General features: G+C 46.8%; 1 protein-coding gene across 2 annotated transcripts in view; it reads left to right on the forward strand.

Moving 5' to 3' along the window:
• Positions 1-8,962: 8,962 nt before the first annotated feature.
• Positions 8,963-21,679, forward strand: part of P2rx7 (purinergic receptor P2X 7) — a 40,747-nt gene continuing 28,030 nt past the window's right edge. The window contains exons 1-3 of one of the 2 annotated variants that reach the window (XM_004671000.2): positions 8,963-9,087; positions 16,627-16,795; positions 18,124-18,192. In XM_004671000.2, coding sequence (XP_004671057.2) covers positions 8,963-9,087; positions 16,627-16,795; positions 18,124-18,192 — 363 coding nt within the window. The remainder of the gene's footprint in view (positions 9,088-16,626; positions 16,796-18,123; positions 18,193-21,679) is intronic. The other variant, XM_045132759.1, reaches the window with a different exon arrangement.

Raw genomic sequence — 21,679 nt, forward strand, 5'->3', positions numbered from 1 at the left:
CATTGTTCATAGCAGTATTATTCACAATAGCCCTCACCCCCCAAGGTGGAAGTAGTTAAAACTTGCTATGTCATAATGAAGTAAGAAGAGCTCACCAGGTACCAAGCGGATGCCAGCACCGTGCTCCTGGACTTCCCGCCTCCAAGACTGTGAGCTAAACGTGCTTATTTATAAATTACCTTATCTCAGGCATTTTGCTATTACATCAGAAAATGGACTAAGACATGTTTGTTGGTGATGTTTGCTTAATGTTAAAAGTAATTCTAGGTGGGCTGGAGAGATGGCTTAGCAGTTAAGGCACTTGCCTCCACAGCCAAAGGACCCAGGTTCAATTCCCCAGGACCCACATAAGCCACATGCACAAGGGGTGCATGCATCCAGAGTTCCTTCACAGTGGCTAAAGGCCCTAGCGTGCCCCTTCTCTCTGTCTGTCCCTCGAATAAATAAAATATTTAAAAAAGTAATTCAAAGCTTGGAGAGATGGTTCTGCAGTCAAGGCACTTGCCTGCAAAGTCTAACTACCTGGGTTTGATTCCCCTAGTACCCACGTTAAACCAGATGCACAGAGTGACATTTGCAGTAGCAGGAGGTCCTGGCACATACACACACACTCTCTCTTTCTCTCTCACTGTCTGCAAACGAATAAAAAAAGTAATTCAAGCTACAAACCTGAAGTCCCAGCACTTGGGAGGTGGAAGGAAAATCAGGAGTTCAAATTGGTCATCAGATCATAGTGAGTTCAAGGCTAGCCTGGGCTACATGAGACTATGCCTCAAAAACTAAATAAAATGATGTTCTTGATGATTAAAAAGTAAATAAATAACTAAAGTGAATATTTATAATAATTCAAATGGAAAATTTTCCATTATGTGTAGATTACCGCCAACTGTAGTGAACCATGCTGGAACATGACACACCGGAGGGACAGTAAGAGACTTGCGTCATCGCTGCAAAGACACGTCAGTGTTGACACAGACACTGAGCTTAAGGAGGAAGAACTGAACACCAGCCAGGAGAGGCTTACGTGGTGACGTCATCAGTGAGTTATTTCCAAAGGCTACCCAGCTGTCTGTTTGCCTTTCTCCTTGCTGCACAATGCGCGTGATCCAGACGGAAAGAAGACTCGGTAGCTGATCCCGTTCACTTCTGGGTTCATCCTGGGTCCAGCGGTGAAATGCCTGGTCAAATTTTGACACGTTCAAGTACCACAACGGCCCCTCACTCGACTCCCCTCCCCTTCATTTTAAAGGCTTCCATCCTAGCCTGCGTGGCTGCTTATCTTTGTGTTTGATGCTGTCTGGTCTGTGCTGTTCTATCCGTTTCCTGTCTTACTTACTGTGCTGCCTTACTTACCCAGCCCGTCACTGCTCTTACTATTTCCTATGGCCACTGACTTATTTGCATCAGTTCTTCCCATGGCTTCTGGGGCACAGTGACTCGTGTTCTTCTTGCCCTCCACATACCTCTGCTCAGTCTGCAAGCTGGTGTCCTCCTTTGGGTCACTGTCCATTCTGTCTGGACAGACCCACTTCCTCCACGGTTGCTTCCAGACTTTGTTACACACATAAGGCCAAATGAAGTTAGATGACACACACACACACACACACACACACACACGCCCCTCACTCACTAAAGGATTTGGGGTCCAGTAGTTTACTTGGGAAGTTCCACCAGGAAGTGGTATGGGGAAGAGGGACAGTGCATGATACTGGCCTCAGTAAAGAGAAGATCACTGCTAGAAGGCATCCAGGTTCACTCCCCCTTGGGACTCTGGGAGATGGCCTAGACATGCCTCAGAATTGTTCCTCTCAAGAGAGGGGAGTTTGGTATTTAACCACTAGTCCCCCAGGCTTGAGGCCTCTGTTCTGAGAGCCACTCCCTGGCTCTCACTTTCTTTTCTTCCTCTCTTTAGGAAGGCTGCCAAGTTTGTTTTGTGGCCTCTTCCACAGCAATATCTCATAAATGGCTAAACCAATCAGATTCACTCCCCTTGGATTCTGGAATTAGGTGGTAAGTCTGAACTTGCACTTGAACTGACAGCCTGGTTGGGTCATGGCCTCAAAGAAGCAGGAAAATGGGTGATTATAGAGACACGCAGTGGGTGTCCAGAGAGACAAACAGAGGGAACAAACCAGAGTTCAGGCAAATATAGCAACCTCAGCACAGGGCAGTTTAGCTTCTGCTTCTCCGATAGATCCTCATGAGATGGGCTATGCTTCCTCTACGCTCACAGCTATCAAGAAACACTGCAGCCGACTTTATTGTTCAAAACAACAACAACAAAACCCACCACCACAAACAAAACAGAGCCCCCCTTTCTTTCTCTCTTTCTTTCTTTCTTTCTTTCTTTCTTTCTTTCTTTCTTTCTTTCTTTCTTTCTTTCTTTCTTCCCTCCTTCCTTCCTTCCTTCCTTCCTTCCTTCCTTCCTTCCTTCCTTCCTTCCTTCCTTCCTTCCTTCCTTTCTTTCTTTCTTCCTTTCTTTTTGAACTCACAGCGATCCTCCTACCCCTGTCTCCCAAGTGCCCAGATTCCTTTTTCTGCTGAAGAAACTTGGCCTGTAGTAACCTGTAACCAGAAACACATACACACGCACACACAAACACATTCTCCTTTTCTTTCTTTCTTCTTCTTCTTTTTTTTTTTTGGTTTTTCGAGGTAGGGTCTCACTCTAGCCCAGGCTGACCTGGAATTCACTATGTAGTCTTGGTGGCAATGAACTCACTGTGATCCTCCTACCTCTGCCTCCCGAGTTCTGGGATTAAAGGCGTGTACCACCACACCTGGCTCACCCTTCAAAAGTCACCTTTCAAAACCCCTAACCCCTGTTCAGCTCACAACCTGGCTCCCCACCACACAGAGAGACAGATGGCCATTACCCACGTTCCACTCCAACCATCTTATTCCCTTGGCTCTTACCTCTCTTTTCCCTCAAAGCCAAGCCTAGAGGAAGAGGGGTCTGTTTGCTGCATCCACTCTCTCTCCTCTCCTTAGTCCTTACTCGAAGGACTGTTTTGAGGGACTGTGATTTTGGAGATGTGATTTGAAGTGTCTTTGGGATATTCAGGTCTGGAAGTTCATGGCTGCACAGGTGTGGAGCTCAGAAGGCAGGACTGATCTGGAGGTGGAGATTCAGCACAGAAAAGTACGTGCAGAAGAAATTCAGATGGAAGAAAGAGGCCAAGCCTGTTGTCAAACTGACCGTTTCCCCTAGTTCCTTTCCCAGAGACCATCTTCCCACCCTTCTGGATGTGATAGTGTCATGGGCCTGGAACCTGTGCAGTCACTTCTACCCATGCTTGAAAGAGACCCGAGCTTGACTTAATGCTTTGTTTTATTGACATTGTCTTGAAATTCATTGGATTAGGGGACTACCCATTTTCATTTTACACTGTGCCTCAGGAATTTTGTAGTAGGCCCTGTTTTAGCTACAGGTATTACCAAGTATTTATAATGTACATGTATGCCCATCCTATCTCTTTTTTTTTTTTACTTATTTTTATTTATTTATTTGAGAGTCACAGACAGCGAAAGAGGCAGAGGGAGAGAGAGAGAGAGAAAGAGAAAGAGAGAGAGACAGAGAGAATGGGCACACCAGGGCCTCCAGCTACTGCAAACGAACTCCAGATGCAGGCACCACCTTGTGCTTATGTGGATCCTGGGGACTCGAGCCTCGAACCTGGGTCTTTAGGCTTCAAAGGCAAAAGTTTAACTGCTAAGCCATCTCTCCAGAGCCTATCTCTTTTTTAAAATTTATTTTTTTATTGACAACTTCCGTAATTATAAACAATATCCCATGGTAATCCCCCTGCCCCCACTTTCCCCTTTGAAACTCCACTCTCCATCCTATCCCCTCCCCCTCTCAATCAGTCTCTCTTTTATTCTGATGTCATCATTTCCTCTTATTATGATGTTCTTCTGTAGGTAGAGTCAGGCACTGTGAGGTCATGGACATCCAGGCCATTTTGTGTCTGGAGGAGCACATTGTAAGGAATCCTACCCTTCCTTTGGCTCTTGCATTCTTTCTGCCACCTCTTTCTCAATAGACTGTAAGCTTTGGAAGGTGTGATAGAGATATTTTAGTGCTGAGCACTCCTCTGTCACTTCTTCTCAGCACCATGATACCTTCTGAGTCATCCCAAGGTCACTGTCATCTGAAAAGAGAAGCTTCTCTAACCAAAAGTGAGAGTGGCATTAATATATAGGTATGAACATTAAGAGAAGTGCTTATCAGGCAGTTTGATGAACATAGTATATACATTTAGCCAGATGCCGGCAGACATTATACCCTAGGGCTCATGACTACCCCTGTTGTAGGTTTTCAGTATTAGGGATGCATTCCTTCCCATGGAGTGGGCCTCCAGTCCAATTAGAGGGCAGTTGGTTTCCCCCATAACAGACATGTCACTATTGTACCTGTTGGCTCATTTGGCCTGGCTGGCCAAACTTAAGGCTTGCAGTGTCCACCGTGGAGTATCTTCACTGGTGATTTCTCTCTCACCCATTGAACTGTATGCAGAATGGCTTCTTCCAGCTTTCTGTCTACTGGTCTACATGTAGGAGGTTTTCAGCTCAGCTCCAGCAGGATTTCTCAGTAACCTCGCAGCCCAAGTATGTGGAGTCTTCAGCAATAGGGTCTTACCATCTATTCCCGGTGGGAAACCAAAGGCCTTGGCAATGGCCTATAATGTTTTGGGGGCATCCGGGACCTCCCTGGTGCAAAACTCACTGGAAGTTATCCCATCCCTGACACCGAAAATTTTCTAGTAACAATCTATGGCTTCTGAGTGTTCCATTGTCCAAAAAAGTTGGTTTCCATATGACTTATTTATATCCTCTTTGATTTTGATTAGCCCTCCCTCCACCTTTCCTTTACTCAATCTCTTCCCCTGACCTCACTTAGGCCTTTTCACCCCCATTAATCTATTCTTCCACTCCTCCTATCTCTTTTGGTTTTAGTATTGGGTGGTTTATATTTTATTTATTTATCTATTTTTGTGGTACTAGGAATTGAACCCAAGGTCTTGCACATGTTGGACAAGCACTGCACCACTGCACCATGTTCGAGCCCCAACATTTGGTGATTCCTAAAACAATGTAGGGGCTGGGGAGGCGGCTCAGTTAGTAAAGCACTTGCTGCACAAGTGTGAGGACCTGCGTTCAGATCCCCACAACCCATGAAGATGCTGGTCGGGTGTGGCAGCCTGCTTGTAATCTCATAGCTAACCAACTCTTTTGTTGCTGTTTTCTACCTGCTGTGGCAGAGGTGATGCCTAGCCTCTGCTTGTGCCATGCTTTCTCCTACCATCGTGAAGCTTCCCCTTAAGACTGTAAGCAAAATTAACCCTTTTCTCCCATCAGCTCTTTTTGGTCAGGTGTTTTGTCCTAGCAATGAGAAGGTAACTACAACACCACACACGCACACACGTATGTGGACATAATTGCACAGGGAGAAGATGCAATAGTCGTTAACACTATTCACTACATATTTCTGCTTCTCCGTTTCTTGATACGCAGGAGATGTATAGCGGGATTGGAATTCCTGGCTCCCTACTGGTTGGTGGGACCAAATGACTAACTTTGGCCAGTGAGTGACAAGTAGTAGGGAGGGCATTGTTTCTAGGATATAGCATTTAATTGATTCTATGAAAACTCCAGGGCTCTCATTTAATAATTCAAGACCAGCTGGTTGTGGTGTCAGGCACCTTTAGTACCAGCACTCAGGAGGCAGAGATAAGAGGATTGTTGTGAATTTGAGGCTAGTCTGGGGCTACAGAGTGAGTTCCAGGTCAGCCTGGGGCTAGAGTGAGACCTTACCTCAAAACAGCAACAATGGCAACAAAAAGAATTCAATGGCTCTTCCATTAGTCTTGGTCTCTGGGTAACCTGTATGGACATGTAGTATGGGTGAGAAATAAATCATGATTTTAAGCCATGGAAATTTAAAGGTGTTTTCTTATTGCAGCACACTCTATCCTGTGTTTACTGATCAAAACATAAAAGTGCTGATAATTTCTAGAAATGACATTTATGGGGAGACGAGAGTCAAAGATTGACAAAGTATTCACAGATGGAGGGGCTGGGGATGTAGCTCAGTTGGTAGAGGGCTTGTCTTGCATGCGTGCAGCCCTGGTTTCATCTCCAGCGCCACGTACATTCAGGTATGGTGGTGTGCACCTATATTATTTCAGCACTGCTGGTGGAGACAGGAGGATCACAAGTTCAAGGTCATCCTCAGCTATATAGTGAGTTTGAGATCAGCTTGGGCTACATGAGACCCTGTCTTAAAAAAAAAGTCATAGAGTTAAAAACGAGAAATTAGGACACGACTTGGGACCCACAGGAATCATAGAAATCAAGATGAGAAATTTCTCCAAGTAGAGAATGGTCATGGTTGAATGCATCCAAGAGGTCAAGCAAAATAAGGAATAAATATTGGTTCAGGAAGCCTGGTGACTGAGAGGTTGTTGGTAAACTCAAGGAGAACAGCGTCCCTTGAGTGGTGATGGGGTGAAATAGTGGAGAGAGGGCTGTAGAAGTGAGGGAAGAGCGTGAAGGATCGGGAAAGAGTTCAGTAGGTGAGCCCTTCAGCAGGTGGCAGCAAGGGCAAAGCTAGAGTGATTTGCATATTCTGGACATTTCTCATAAATGGCACGATGAGGTGCGGCTCCTTCCACTCATCATGCTGTTCTCAGGGCTCATCCATTTTGCAGCATGCGACCATTCATTCCCGTTGTATGGATGGACCCCATTCTGTTGATTCATTCATCAGTTGATGGGCATTTGAATTACTTGCGAATTCACTGCTGCATGGATTAGTTCCTGGTGCTCTTGTGAATGGATGAACAAATGGCAGGAACAGAACTGTCCAAAGCCACAGAGTTGTGACCGTGTAAAGCCAGGATTGGAAACCAGGCAGCTAGCTAGTCCTAACCATCAGGCTTTGCTGTCCTAATGGGAGCCCTGTCCATCTGTTCTTTTTACGTATCAGAGTCTTGGCAAAGTGATGACATACTCAAGGGGACAAACTAATAGCAAGGCCCTTTTCAAAGGTGTGGACAGAATTAAGAGAAAACACTAAGAGATCGTATACTGCCTGGGGCTGGCAACAATGGGGAGACCTTGCTTACCACTCCAGCCTAAAGGACAAAGCCGCAGTCTCACCAGTAAACAACAGAGCAGCTCAGGCCTGGGAGACTATTATCCAGCCTCTCGGCTCTCCAGGCTCCTGAATAGGAGCACTGACAGCTCATAGGGGGGAGAAAGTACAAATGAGCTCAAGTTGGAAATGTGAAGATCTGCCTGGCCACTAATCGGGCTGGCAAAAACAGAAATGGATGACATTGGCGGCAAAGATAAGAGAGAACAATATTTTTCTGTAGCCATGAGGTGATAATACCCCTTAGTGATTGTTGCTTTTTTTTTTTTCTTCTCATTGCAAAACACTGTCCTCTAAAGTCACAGACTATCAGAAACTTTACTATCTGCAATTGTACAAACAGGAATGAAATATTCCTCTCTTGCCTGGAGGATCTAAGTCACCTTGACCCAGAGAAGCAGCTTAAATCTGCAGGTTGGCGTAAAGCTGCAGATAAAGGGACACCTCTTCTGAGGTCGATCTTGGCTGTACTGCTGTGAAGGAAACAGGGTGCTAGGTGCTCTTTGCGATCTGTAGTTGAGGCTGACTATTTTATACAAGCCTGCTTTTCTTTGAGCCTATCAAAACAGGCATACAAGCCTAGCATGCTGGTGCATGCCTGTGATTCCAGCATTTGGGATATAGAGGTGGAAGGACCAAGTTCAAGGCCAGCCTCAGTGACTTAGCAAGTTTGAGGCCTGTCTTGGTTACATGAGACTGTCTCAAAAAGAAAAAGAAAGGAAGGAAAGGAAAAACAGGATTTTTTTTTTTTGGTTGAAAAACAGGATTTTATTCCAACTGCTCCTTAGTCGGGACCCTCCAAGGACCCCATCTTTTCTCATCTGTGGTGATGCTTGGTCTTCTCTGGTTTCCTTGTTTGGTCAAGAAAGCTAGTCTTGTTGGACTTCAGCTTTGTTCTTGGTGGTCTGGAGCTGACTAGGCTAGATCATGGGTGGACTTCCCAGGGCACAGAACAGGGTGGAATCTGGAGGGTCAAGTGAGAAATCAAGTGCTCCACGCCCCGCAATGAATCTTATTCAGTCACCATCATCTGCCACCAGCATATTGGCAGGGCTGGAGGAAGGAGAAGTACAGACTTTCATTCCCCTCATGTTTCTTCATATCTGAGCTGGACAGAGGGCTGTAGAAATGAATCAGCCCAGTGTGGTGGTGCGCACTTGTTATCTTAGCATTGGGGGTGGAGGTAGGAGGATCATGAGTTCAAGACCAGCCAGAGCTACATAGCAAATTGTAGGCCAGCCTGGGCTCCATGAGACTCTATCTCAAAAAAAAAACAAAAAAACCATAAAGCAAAACTAAACAAAATAAAAATGACACAAAGCCAAAGTACAACAAACAAACACATAACCCTAAAGCAATCTCAGTGGGGCTTGGGGCTATGGGAGCATCTCAGTTCTTGAGTCACAGAGGAAGTACCCAGGCTCATGACATTTGAAGGGCTGTCCTTTTCTCCCGGTTGAGATGAGTTCAAAAAAGTGAAAGAAGAAGCGAAAAAGGGAATTCTAAAAATGCCTGTTTTCTGAACACCATCTTTATGCAGGCGTCTGGGGGAGGCCAGCGGGGGCAGGGTCAGCTGCCAGTCAGGCCTGCAGGACTTGGTTCTTCTTGTTTATTCCACTCACATCTGGGCAGCTGCCAGGGCCCGCCCCACTGCAGTCATGGGAGGAGCTCAATGTTATAGGCTCCTGCTAAGAATCAGTACGTTTTATTCTCCTCTTCCTGGTGGGGGGGGGGGGGGGCTTGCTGTGGTCTAGCCTGGGAGTGCGGAGCCCAAGTCCAGCCTGATCAGAAAGTGGGCCTGTCACCATGCCAGCATGCTTCAGCTGGAGTGATGTCTTACAGTATGAGACAAACAAAATCATCCGGATCCAGAGCACCAATTATGGCACCATTAAGTGGGTCTTGCACATGATCGTCTTTTCCTACGTTAGGTAAGTGGGGCGTGGGATGTGCCAACTCTGCAGACTAAATGGTGTGGTAAAAACCCCAGGGTGCTGCTTCAGGTGCACATGCTGAATTCCATGTGGTTTTCAAGTCTGAGAAGCTCTGGCAAGAGGAAGCCACCGCCGCTGCAGCAGAAGGAAGCCACAGCAAAACCAAGCAGAGACATGGCTGCTGACCGATGTGACACCATTGGGGACAGCAAGCAAGCAGTTAAAATGATATGGGGCTGGGAAGCTGGTTCAGTGGATAAGCACTCACCATGCAAGTGTGAGGACTGAAGTTTGGATTCCCAGAACCCATGTAAAATGCACTGTGGCCCACTTGTAATCTCAGAGCTGGGGAGGCAGAGATTCATCCGCTGAGGCACGTTGGCTGGCTAGACTTGCTGAATCAGTGAGCTCTGGGTTCAAGTGACAGATTCTATCTCAATAAATAAGGGAGAGAGTGACTGAGGAAGACACACAGCATGTATAAGCACATGTGCCCACACACATGTTGTGGTGGTTTGAATTAGGTGTCCCCCCCTAAACTCATGTGGAGACCCCAGCCAAAACTATGGAATGGTTGCCAAGGAGAGCTGCTAGCCTGGGACGAATTATTCCTGGGATGTTAGCAGCCCAGCTGGAGGGGCAGAACTGAAACTCCAGAGACTTCATCTCTGGTCAGAAATGTCAGAGCTCCAGGATTTGACATTTTCCCTGTTTGTTTTAGATCTTGCTTTGGTTCGGTCTTCCCTTGTAATGCCATCTTTTGAAACAGGAATGTTTACTCTGTGCCATTATGTCTTTTTGGTTTTAAAGCTCACAGTTAAGAGACCTTGGACTATGGGGATGTTTCAACAGTGTTGGAAGTGATAAGAGTTCTGGGAATATTTTTTAAAAAATTGTTTTATTTATTTATTTGAGAGAGAAAAATAGGGGGTGAGGGGGAAGAGAGGGAGAGAGAGAATGAGCACACCAGGGCCTCTAGCCACTGCAACTGAACTACAGATGCATGTGCCCCCTTGTGCATCTGGCTTATGTGGATCCTGGGGAATTGAACCTAGGTCCTTTGGCTTTTCAGGCAAGCCCCTTAACCATGAAGCCATCTCTTCAGCCCTTTAAAAAGTTTATTTTAGGGAACTTTTAAAGTTGGACCGAATGCATTGTAATTTACATCATGGATGGTATCAGTTTATGGGGGCCAGGGGAAGAATGTGGTGGTTTGAATTAGGTGTCCCCCATAAACCCATGTGGTTTGAATGCTAGAGCCTCAGCTGATGGTAATTTGGGAGGTAGAGCCTTGCTGGAGGAGGTGTGTTGTTGGGAGTAGCTGTAGGGGTGTTGGAGCCAGCTCTCCTTTGCCAGAACTTGGCTCATTGTCTTGGGGATGTTTTGTCATGGGCAAAGAGATGATGTCTAGCCTCTACTACACACATGCAAACATGCATATATACATACGCCACTAAAGAAAACATAGCTACCACCATCTGCAACATCCTTTTATTCATGTCTAGCAGTAAACTGTTCAATCTGAAACACATAATTTCACAAGAAAAAAAAAAATCTAAGCACCAATCCCTGTAGCTTTATGAGAGGCTGCCTGGGTGGCCACGTTTTTTCCATGCCCATGTGCAATGGCAGAAGCTTCTCCGTGGATTAGCACACACATGGGGTTCCGGAGTCCACTCCAGCCTAACCTTTTGAGCTGTTAACACAGCACTGGAGTGAGGATTACTCACAGGACTGCATGAGTGCCAGCTGGCTGGTGAGTCCAGTGCCTGAGAAGGGAGGCCAAGCGACACTGCAGAGACCAGCAGGGCCCAGATTGAGCATAGCCTTGAGCTTTGTTCTGAGAGTGCTGGGAAAACATGAAGAGTTAACCACTGCTACGTACCACTGGGTGAATGTTCACACACAGAAGACATGAAGAGTTTATGTAGGGTCTAGACCATTCTGCTTCAACTGCATTGACACCTATGGAGTATTGGTGAATGCTTAGCATCTAACAGGTTTTGTCCTCATGGCTAAGCCTATTTGATTGTAATAAAAAGTTCCTATGATTGTGTCCTTTGTTTAGTGTGTGTGCGCACATGTGTGTGTGTGTGGGCCAGAGGACAATCTTGGGTGTCAGCCTCAGGAATACTGTCCACGTTTTCTTGAGCTGGGATCTCTCCTTGGCCCAGAGCTCACCAATTAGGCTAGACTGGCTCACCAGCAAGCCCCAGGGAACCTCCTGCCTCCACCTCTCCAATGCTGGGATTACAGGCAGATGCCTCCATGCTTGGCATTTTTATATGGTTACTGGGGATCAAACTGAGGTCCTTATGCTTATGAGGCAGGCACATTACTGATTGAACTATCTCACAACCCCATAATACTACAAGTTTGCTCATGAAGTGATCCATCAGTTTGAATAGGCTGACTATGTTTAGGGAATTCCCCATCTTGTGAGAGGATTTCCAGTGTATGTCATAACTTAATTTTCCAGCTCGCTTGGTGACTGGTCCTGACCATTCCCAGATTTACTCCCTGTGATGGTTTATCTTCATTGTCAACTTGACTGGATTTGGACTCACCAAGGAGACATACCTCTGGGTGTGTCTGTGAAGGTGTTTGCAGAGAGGTTTATCTGAGGAGGGAAAATCCACCCTGAATATGGGCGGCATCAGATTGAGTATAAAGGGGAAGGCAAGTTGAGCCTCAGCATTCATCTCTGTCTGCTTTCTGATTGCAGATGCATGTGACCAGCTGCCCTAAGCCCTGCTATCTGATGTAACAAATACATACTTACTTGATTCACTTATAGTTCTGGAAGCTAGACATCAGCATCACTGAGCTGAAATGAAGCATCAGTAGGGCCGTAATCCTTCCAGAGCTCCCAGGGAGAATCTGTTCTTTGCTTTCTCCAGCTTCTAGTGGCTGCTTGTGTCTTTTGTTTTGTGGCCCCGTCACTCCAGTCTTCAAGGCCAGTGTCTTCCATTCTGTCTCTGCTCTGTCTTCACAATGCCTTGTCTTCTGAGTGTGCATCAAACCTCCCTCTGCCTCTAAATAAACGTGGTAATGGCTTGGGGGCACCTGGGAAGATAATTCCGGGGTCTTAAGTACTCAGAGCATAGGATAGGAGCCCAGCTCTGGGCGAGCACATTCTGCCCTTGTGACTGGCAGGATTTTGAAATGGCTTCATGCACCCTGAGCATGAAGAACAGCACTTCCTACCTGTATACTGTTCAAGCCGACCACATCTTTGGCCTTGTCAGAGTTTATATGAATTACTTAACAGCCTTTAAAAGTCTCTTTGGTTAGGTAACCTGCCCAAGGTCACACAGCTAGTCAGAGGCTGAGCCACGATGGGACTTGACCATCTCAGTCAGAGTCTGTGCTCTGGGAAGAGAGTGAAGGCAACAGGGCCAAGGCGGGTGAGACTGTGGTGTTGGGTCCTCCAGCTGAGAATTGATGGCAACCTGGATTGAGGAGGTGACAGTGGCTGAGGAGAAGATAGATGGTGTTGAGTAATAACAGGAAGATAAACCAATGTGCTTTGCTTCTTTGTTTAGTTGGTTGGTTTTTATTTATTTTTATTTGGTTATTTGAGAAAGTTAGAGAGAGAAAGAGGGGAGGGGGGAATGGGCATGCCAGGGCTTCCAGCCACTGCAAATGGACTGCAGATGCATGTGCCACCCTGTGCATCTGGCTTACATGGGTCCTGAGGAAAACCTGGGTCCTTTGGTTTTGTAGGCAAGTGCCTTAACCACTAAGCCATCTCTTCAGCCCTCCTTTTTTTTTTTTTTTTGAGTCAGGATCTCACTCTAGCCCAGGCTGACCTGGAACTCACTCTGCAGCCCAGGCTGGCCTCAAGCTCTTGGTGATCCTCCTACCTCAGCCTCCAGAGTCCTGGGCATACAGGTGCGTACCACCATTTTAGGCTCAAACAAAAGTATTTATAACTGAGTGGGTAGATGAGGGGGGAAGGAGGTAGAATGGGTCAAGCAGTGTGTTGTATTTCTGACTTGAGAAACAGATGGAAAATTGGTGGAACAATGGGAAATTCAAGAGAAAATGCAAGTTGGGGTGAAGGATGAATTCAGAGATTAAGACATTAAGTTAGACATACAAATGTGCATTTTGAATTGGTTATTGGATATATGGGTCCAGAACTATAATGTAGATTATATACCACCAGCCTATAGGTGGTTATTAGGACTGTGGACATAGCCACAACTGACCAGCAAGAGGCAAGATGGATGAAAGCAAGAGACCTGGGACTGACCCTTAGGAGCATTAACCTTTAAGCAGCAGGGGACACAGAAGCCCCCAAAGGACTCCAGGAGGGTGGGATGCACAGAGATCCAAGGAAGCCAGGAGAATGCGATTCCTAGAGGCCAATGGAAGGAGGAGGGGAAGTGGTCCACGGGCAGCAGAGTCAACTGTGGTGCCTCTGGCATGTCTGCTGGATTCAGTGATGGTGACTTGGCAAGGAGAGAGTTGGAGAACTGGTGGTGGTGGTGGTGGGGGGAGCCAGACTGGAGTGGGCGGAGGAGTGAATGGAGCTGTGGAAGTGGATGTGGTGACTCACTCTTTCAAAGATTCAGCTCCAGGGGAGGAGAGAGGCACCAAGTGTGGAAGAAGCGTGTGGGATGGAGGGAGGGTTTATTTTTAAGATGACAAATGCAGTTTAGATGCAGATGGAAAAGGATTGGTGCAGGGGGAGGCCGGCAGGATAAATGGAGATCCACAGTACCACCATCACCGTGGTCCCGGTCATCGCCATTATCACCAACTAGCAACCACAGGGAAAGCTTGCTACATCCTGGGACTGCTCTAATGGTTAGGCCTTTCTTTCCTAGCCCTGTGTCTTTTGCCTTCAGTTGCATTTCCACCCTGTGCCCCTCTCCATCAAGCGACTTTACACTGCTGATATGTCTATCCTTGTCCCCACGCTGGAATCTCATTGTGCTGCCCATATTCTTTACCATCTCAACTGTGCACATGAGGCTGTGCTCTTATCTGTCAAAACTCCTGAAAGAAGCCAGGCGTGGTGGTGCACGTCTTTAATCCTAGTACTCGGGAGTAGAAGTAGGAGGATCACCATGAGTTCGAGGCCACCCTGAGACTACAGAGTGAATTCCAGGTCAGCCTGAGTAGAGTGAGACCCTACCTTGAAAAAAACCAAATAAACAAATAAACAAACAACCAAAAACTCCTGAAAGAGGTGGTGTACATACTCTGGCTTTGCTGGTAGGAGCAGGAAATGGTGCAAATTTCTGCTGTCCGACACAAGCGTGTATGCCCTTTGACCTGACATTTAATCTCAGGAGCTAGTGCCTTTGCTGGGAGGAGATGCTGTCAGCCCCAAGATCTGGGCTTAGGTGGGAATTAAAGAGCTGTGAAGACAGCTCACCCTCAGAGCTCTCCTTTTACTTTAGTTAGCTTAGAACTCGGGTGCTCTAAGGGACATACAGACTTTGCTGAGAGGCACTTCCTTTCTGCAGAGCTCTGAGAACCTTTTCACCATGCCGAGAGGGGGCCAGTTATGTGAGCATCAGTCTGTGAAAGTTCTTGAGATTCACAGCATATGGATTGGGACTCTGAAGAACACCTTCATGGTGGGCACTTGCCTTGATATCTGGTGAGTCAGGCAAGAGCCAGTTTTAGGGTCCTGCAGCCCAGCCTCCTTCTGCAGCTCCACCCTACCTCTGCTCCTCAAGTGTACACCCTTTCCTTTGGCCAGCCTGACCTGCAAGGACTTGGAGTGGCCCTGCCTGTTCCCATATCAGTTTTCTTCTACCTGTCAGACTCCCCACCTCTGAGTTTACCCATTCTTCCAGGCCATGCTAGATCCTTAGCACCCTGTTTGCTTTGTCTGAAACTGAATGCATAGATTTGTAGCTTCTTAGCACTGAATAGTTGTAGGGATTAGGGACCAATGGGTTATAGCCTCTTTCTGGGACCAAAATTATGGCCAAGAGAGGTGATCTGGCTTCTGGGTCACCAAGCAAGATCAAGAGTGCAGAACAGGTAGCTTCACCCTGGAAAGGTGGCTCAGAGGTTAAAGGCATTTGCTTGCAAGGCCTGATGGCCTGGATTTAATCACCACAATGCATGTCAAGCCATATCCACAAAGTGATGCATGTGTCTGGAGTTCGTTTGCAGTGGCAGGAAGCCCTAGTTTAGCCATTCCCTTTAATGGATAACAGATCAGAACTGAACTTCCCAAAGGGCAGCCAAGTGTTGCTCTGGGAGAATGCTGCAACGTTCAACTCGAGAAGACATTGCATGTGTTGTGTATGTGCTGTGAGGCTGGTGTGAGAGGGATGAGTGAACAGGTGTCACTGAATTTGCCTAAAGCACTCTGCCTCTATGGATTTCCCTCAACTAGGTATTTCATATAAGTGGAATAACCTTTGTGCTTCACTCAGCAGACACCAGTGATCAGAACTTCCTCCCTTTTGATGGCTGAAGAATATTCCATTGTATGGACAGACCACAACACCTGTCCCTCCATTCGTCTATTACTGCATATCTGTATTACTCCCACCTTTTGGCTATTGTGAGCAGTGCTGCTTGAGTGTAGACTGTTGTTGTAGATGGCAGCTTGCTTCCATGTTCATCAAGCAAGCAGCTCTAGTCAACTCATTTTCACTGCTGTAGGATGAATACACCCTTGCAGTGTTTGGGAACATAGGCTCTTTCCAGTTCTTCCTCTTAGAAACAACACTGCAAATCCTTCTTGCATACAGCTCCATGGGCACATGTATGGGGATTTCTCAGGGGCAGATGCCCAAGGGCTTTGTTGCGGGAACCTGGGGATGCTCTTCCTGGCACCAAATGGGAACTGTCTTTTCATGAGCTTTCTGGTGGCCTCACTCCTGACTGCGCATTAGAGCCACAGAGGGCTCCCCGGCCCTGTCTGGGTTACAGTCACAGGGATGGGACTTGAAAGCTCCCGGAATGATCTTTATCATTCAGCTGGCACTGTGTCTTGGTTCTCTCTGTCTGGCTCATAGAGGGGGGCTCTTGACTTGGACTTCTTGTGTCCTGGGAAGACTACAAAGGGGCTGGGCAGTGAGAAGGAACTGAACCAACAGCTGCTGAATGAGTAAATGAAACAAAGCCTTAATTGTTCAGGGCAACAGGATTCAAGGAAACAGGGAATCCTGTTTCTTGTTGGAAATAAAAGGCAGACAGAGCCTTGGAGAAGAAGATGTTGATGTGTAACTGAGCCCCAGACAAAGCTACCAGAAGTTGCAAACCTGTCCACTAAACCTAAGTCTACATTCAGCAATACTAAAGCAGAGGGCTGAGGGCTACAGTTTTCCAGAAGCAAGTGGTCTGTAGGCGGGAGTCAGATGCGAGGTCAGGCGTTTGCCTTTGTGGCCCGCGAGGCAGGCCCAGCGGCTGGTCCCGGTCTGCAGAGGAGGACAGGGAATCAGAAGAGCAGACCGTATGGCAGGAGCAGCTTGTGAAGATGCCACCTTCTGAGTCGGCAGCACAAACCACTACCCTGGTTTGTGAGAAAACCACTGAGCCTTTCTGTCTGTCCCTTAGCTTCGCTTTGGTGAGTGACAAGCTGTACCAGCGTAAAGAGCCTGTCATCAGCTCAGTTCACACCAAGGTCAAAGGGATAGCAGAGGTGAGCCAGGAGGTCACAGAGGGCGGGCTGAAGAAGTTGGTGCAGAGTGTCTTCGACACCGCAGACTACACCTTCCCTCTCCAGGTGAGTCCCTGGCTGCTGTACTCTCTGCCTGGTTGTCAACCCTGAGACTTAGAGAAACATTTGCCCAAGACCAGGGGTGTAACTCAGTTGGTGGGGCACCTGCTTAGCATGCACGAAGCCCTGGGTTCTATCCCCAGCACTGCATGAAATGGACATGGTGGAGTATGTCCTGCACTCAGGAGGTAGAGGCAGGAAGACGAGAAGTTCAAGGTCATCCTTGGCTACATAGCAAGGTAGAGGCTAGACTGTGATAAATGAGAACGTGTTGAGAGAAAAGAGAGAGAGAGAGTGAGAGAGAGAGAGAGAGAGGGAGAGAAGGAGAGAAACATTGGCCTTATTTTAAAAGCTCTGAACGATCCCAATTGAGGAAACCTAAAAATTGCCAAACTGGGTCGGATCCAGCAGCTCAAAGACGCACCTCTGCTATATCAAGTCTTCCCAGGCTGCTGAAAATAGCAGCATGTCCCAATGCATTTCAGACATGATCTGATTCACTCACACTGATATATACATAGCTTTGAAAGCAGGGCTCCTACGTCAGCAGGTCTGCCTGGATTCAGAAGGGCAGAGAGCTTGCCACTCAGAGAGCATCAGCCCTTCTTCGTCAGCTGCAGCCTTTTATCATCAAAAAAGGTCAAGAGATTGTTCCTGGGTCTTTATACAGAAAAGATGTAGGTGACAAAGAGGAAAGCTGTGGGTCACAGAAAAGGGCATGCCACTGGCTCAGTTGGCAAGCAGAGTGAATGAAAGTAGGGCTACCAAAAAGGAGAAACGAGAGAAGGGCTGAGGATACCAAGGAGCAGATGGGGGTGGGAGGGACAAAAGGGTCCATTTGCAGCCCTGGGGTGCCAGAGCACTTGTCAAAAAGCACTTCAAGCCCAAGCTGCTGTTTGTATTTCTAAAAGCAGGGCATTAAGAGCCAGCAATTGTCCAGGTGGAGGAAATCTGTGGTCCTTCCATTAAGCCCTGGAAAATCTGAACAACCTTCATGGGGTACCCCCTACGCCCCACCTCTGCCTCCCCAGGTATCCAGAGTCTCAATTGAATAGGATTTTACTGTGTCAGAAAAATGACAAGGCTGCTTTTGAGGCTGGATTGTGAAATGACTCCACTATTTGAACACTCATTTCTTCCTGTGAGCCCAGAGGGACGGCTCATGCAGCTTTGATATTAGGCCTCCGGCATGGTCTCCATTGCCTGCAGCTCTGGATTTCTAGAAGCTTAGAAGAGTGAAAGGGTTTGCCCCCAGGCACTTAGCAACCCATTTTATGATGCTCAAGTAGCTCTGTTGTCCAAGGCCCCACCTTTCCTCTCCTTTTTCTCCACAGGGGAACTCATTCTTTGTGATGACAAATTTTCTCAAGACAGAAGGCCAAGAACAGGGCCTATGTCCTGAGGTAAGGGGTCACACAGACAATAAGCATTCCTGGAGCTAACAGATCTGTTTCTAGCTGAGCACCAGGGGCCTGAGCAGACTGGACCCTTGCTCTTTCTGTCGTTGGGTCTCTGGGTAGCTCAGGACATGATTTTTGACATTTGCATGACTACTTTACATTTCACTGGAGCCTTGCAATTTTAGGAGGAAAACAGCATCTCAGTCCCCATTTACAGGTCACAACAAAGACTCAGAGAGGCTAAGTGACTTCTCCGTGGATAACACAGCTTGCTGTGGGCGACTTAGGCCTAGGAACTGGGTATGCTCATTCTCAAGCCTCTCCTGCCAGAGCTCGCTGTAAAGTGTCCATAGACCAGGCTCTGGGCAGCATTGTCAAACAGCTCAAGTTGTTCATCCCACTTCTTAGAGTGGCACCCTGAATATCAGTTGCAGAAAGCCCTCTCCTCATCCCTGCTCAGTTTTGCCCTCTGCATGCCCTTGACCTTTCCTACCTCTTTCTCATAATCTTTCTTCCCTGTCAAACCTCACAGACTTTGTGCTGTTAAGATTGAAACTGTTCCTGAAATGACAGTAGATTACTCTGTTGGGGACACTGATAGCCTAGAGAGTAATTCCACGGGGGTTTAGTGTTGTGCCCGTCCCGCCAGCAGGAAGAACAACAACAACAGGATTCTTCTCAAGCACACTTTATTAGGAGCTCCAAGCTGAAAGAGAGAAGGACCCCGACCCTATGGAGCACCAAGTTTATATACTTGTAGTCATGTGGTTGTGCAGCGTCATCTGATTGGCTAAAGTCTTGTCGGATGACTTTGCATCACCCAATCGGGATAGGTGAGCGGCCGTATTGGAATAACGTCATATGCTCATGCGCAGACAATCAGGATACAAAAGCAGTAAACAAGCTGACATGGCAAAGCCTGACGAAGCCAGCGCAGCTTCCCACAGTTTAGCCTATACTACAAGTTGGCCTGGGGAGGCCTAACTGGACATTTGTCTCCCTTCTTTGCATGTTATCCCCCATTCTATCTCTGGTCACTCCAGTAAATATGGCCAAGCCTTAGTTGTATACCATCATGCTTGTGCTTGTTCCCGTTACTCAGACTCCCCCTGGTGGGTTTCACATAGCCTTGTTTAATTCTCACCGGTCCACAATGGACAGAGCTCAGCCAGATGGCTCTTCTGCTAATTTCTCTTATTCCTCACAGGGCCACTGTCATTCAGCATGGCTGGAGGCTCAAAATACAAAGCAACCTAAAAAAAAAAAAATGAAAAAGAAAGAGATAAAGAGAAAGAATGAGGATAGGTGTGCCAAGGCTTCTTGTGGCTGCAAATGATCTCCAAATACATGCACCACTTTGTACATCTGGCTTTTATGTAGATACTGCAGAATTGAACCCAGGCCAGCAAGCTTTGTAAGCAAGTGCCTTTAACTACTAAGACATCTCTCCAGTCCAGACTTATTTATTTATTTTTCTTATTTCTTGGTTTGTTTGAGGCAGGATTTTACTCCAGCACCAGCTGATCTTGAACTCACTCTGTAGTCCAGGCTGGTCTTGAACTCATGGCAATCTTTCTATCTCAGCTTCTTAAGTGTTGGGGTTATAGGCATGAGAGATGACAGCCATCCCAAACAACTATTATTTCCATAAAGTCTTGAGATTTTTCCTCTTATCAGAGTCTGTCCACATGTTCTGTTGAGCCGAGGAGCTAAACGTTCTTAAGCAAGTCAGGGGGTGCCAGAGCCAAACTTCAGAAGGTTCTAGGGCTTCTTAAGGCCTTGTCTGGAGCTGGCTGGGTTACTTCTACTACCTTGTGTTGGTTCACAGCACAGATCCAACTCCTAAAGGGGAAACATCCCACCTCCTGCTGAGAGAGTCACTAAAATGGCTTCAATCCTGCAGGAGTCACAAAACTAAGGTTATTATTGTTGACACTGATTTAATTTTAGAATTTGTTTTAGAGATAAAAATATAATTGGCCAGGCATAGTGGTACACACTTTTGTTTTTGTTTTTTTGAGGAAAGGTCTTGCTCTAGCCCAGGCTGACCTGGAATTTACTATGTAGTCTCAGGGTAGCCTTGAACTCACAGTGATCCTCCTACCTCTGCCTCCCAAGTGCTGGGATTAAAGGCTTGTGCCACCATACCTGGCCCTGGTGCACACTTTTAATCTCAGCACTCAGGAGGCAGAAATAGGAGGATTCCTGTGAGTTTGAGGCCAACCTAGAACTACAGAGTGAGTTCCAGGTCAGCCTGGGCTAGTATGAGACCCTATCTCAAAAAAAAAAAAAAAAAAAAGGCAAGAAAAATAGAATTGCTTTGTCTTTTTATCTGAGTCTTTCCAGTTGATAATGAAGTTCACATAAGTGTCCATGAACCACATTCACTTTCACTTGATGTTCATTCATGATCATCAAGACCATTATGTGTTAAGCAGGTAGCCAGGATACAAAATAGAATCCTTACTTTACCATCAAAGGTTTTGATATTTTACCTTATAAGACACAAGGGGAAGAAATCATGGGTGTGGTAGGTGATAGAAAGAAGGCAACCCCCCCCCAAAAAAAAGGCATGAAAGAGTTTGAAAACTATCAGAGCCATTGACTTAAGCAAGTACATATGCTAAACCCTCTTTTTCTGTAACTTATTTCATCTTCACAGCAATCATATAATACAGATCTGCTTGTCCTCCTTCTACACAGGAGGAAAATGAGAGAGGTAATGTGACTTGGTCAAAGTCATGAAGCCAGAGAAGAAGCTGCTCTCACATAGTCCAGCATACGTGGACCCAAGACTTGGGTCCTTGCCCTGGGACACAGAGACTGTTCTCATGCTTATGTCATATTCTGGCATCCCTGAGAATGGCTGTTAAGCCACAAGTCAGCTCAGATGGTAAAGTGCTTGTTACTCAAACACAGGATCAGGGTTTGATTTCCAAAACCCACATGAAAAGCCAGGTGTGGTGGTATGGACCTGCAGTCCTGGCACTAGGGAGTTAGATGTAGGTGGATCCCCAGAGCTCACTAGCTAGCCATTCTAGCTTAATTGGTGAGCTTCTGGCCAATGAGAGACCCTGTCTTGAAAAAATAGTGAATAGGGGCTGGGGACATAGCTCACCAGTTAAACGTGCTTGCTTGTAAAGCCTGATGGCTAGAGTTTGAGTGCTCCATAATCACATAAAGCCAGATGCACAAAATGGTGCATACATCTGGAGTTTGTTTGCAGTTGCAAGGGGCCCTAGTGCAACCATGCTTTCCCATCAATAACTGAAGTGTTTCTAAGGAACAACACCCAAGGTTGTCCCCTGGCCTCCACACGCATATACACATATGTGTACAGGCCTGAAGATGCACAAACACAAATTGGAAAAAGAAAATGGGAAATCTCATGTGCGTAAGCCAAGCCATCTCATTTCTCTGTTACTTGTTCTGTCCTTTGGCCCTGAGACACAGCTGACCTCATTTTCTCGGGCCAGGACAGTGCCTGTGG

The sequence above is a fragment of the Jaculus jaculus genome, chromosome 13 (assembly GCF_020740685.1).
Source record: "Jaculus jaculus isolate mJacJac1 chromosome 13, mJacJac1.mat.Y.cur, whole genome shotgun sequence".
NCBI lineage: Eukaryota > Metazoa > Chordata > Mammalia > Rodentia > Dipodidae > Jaculus > Jaculus jaculus.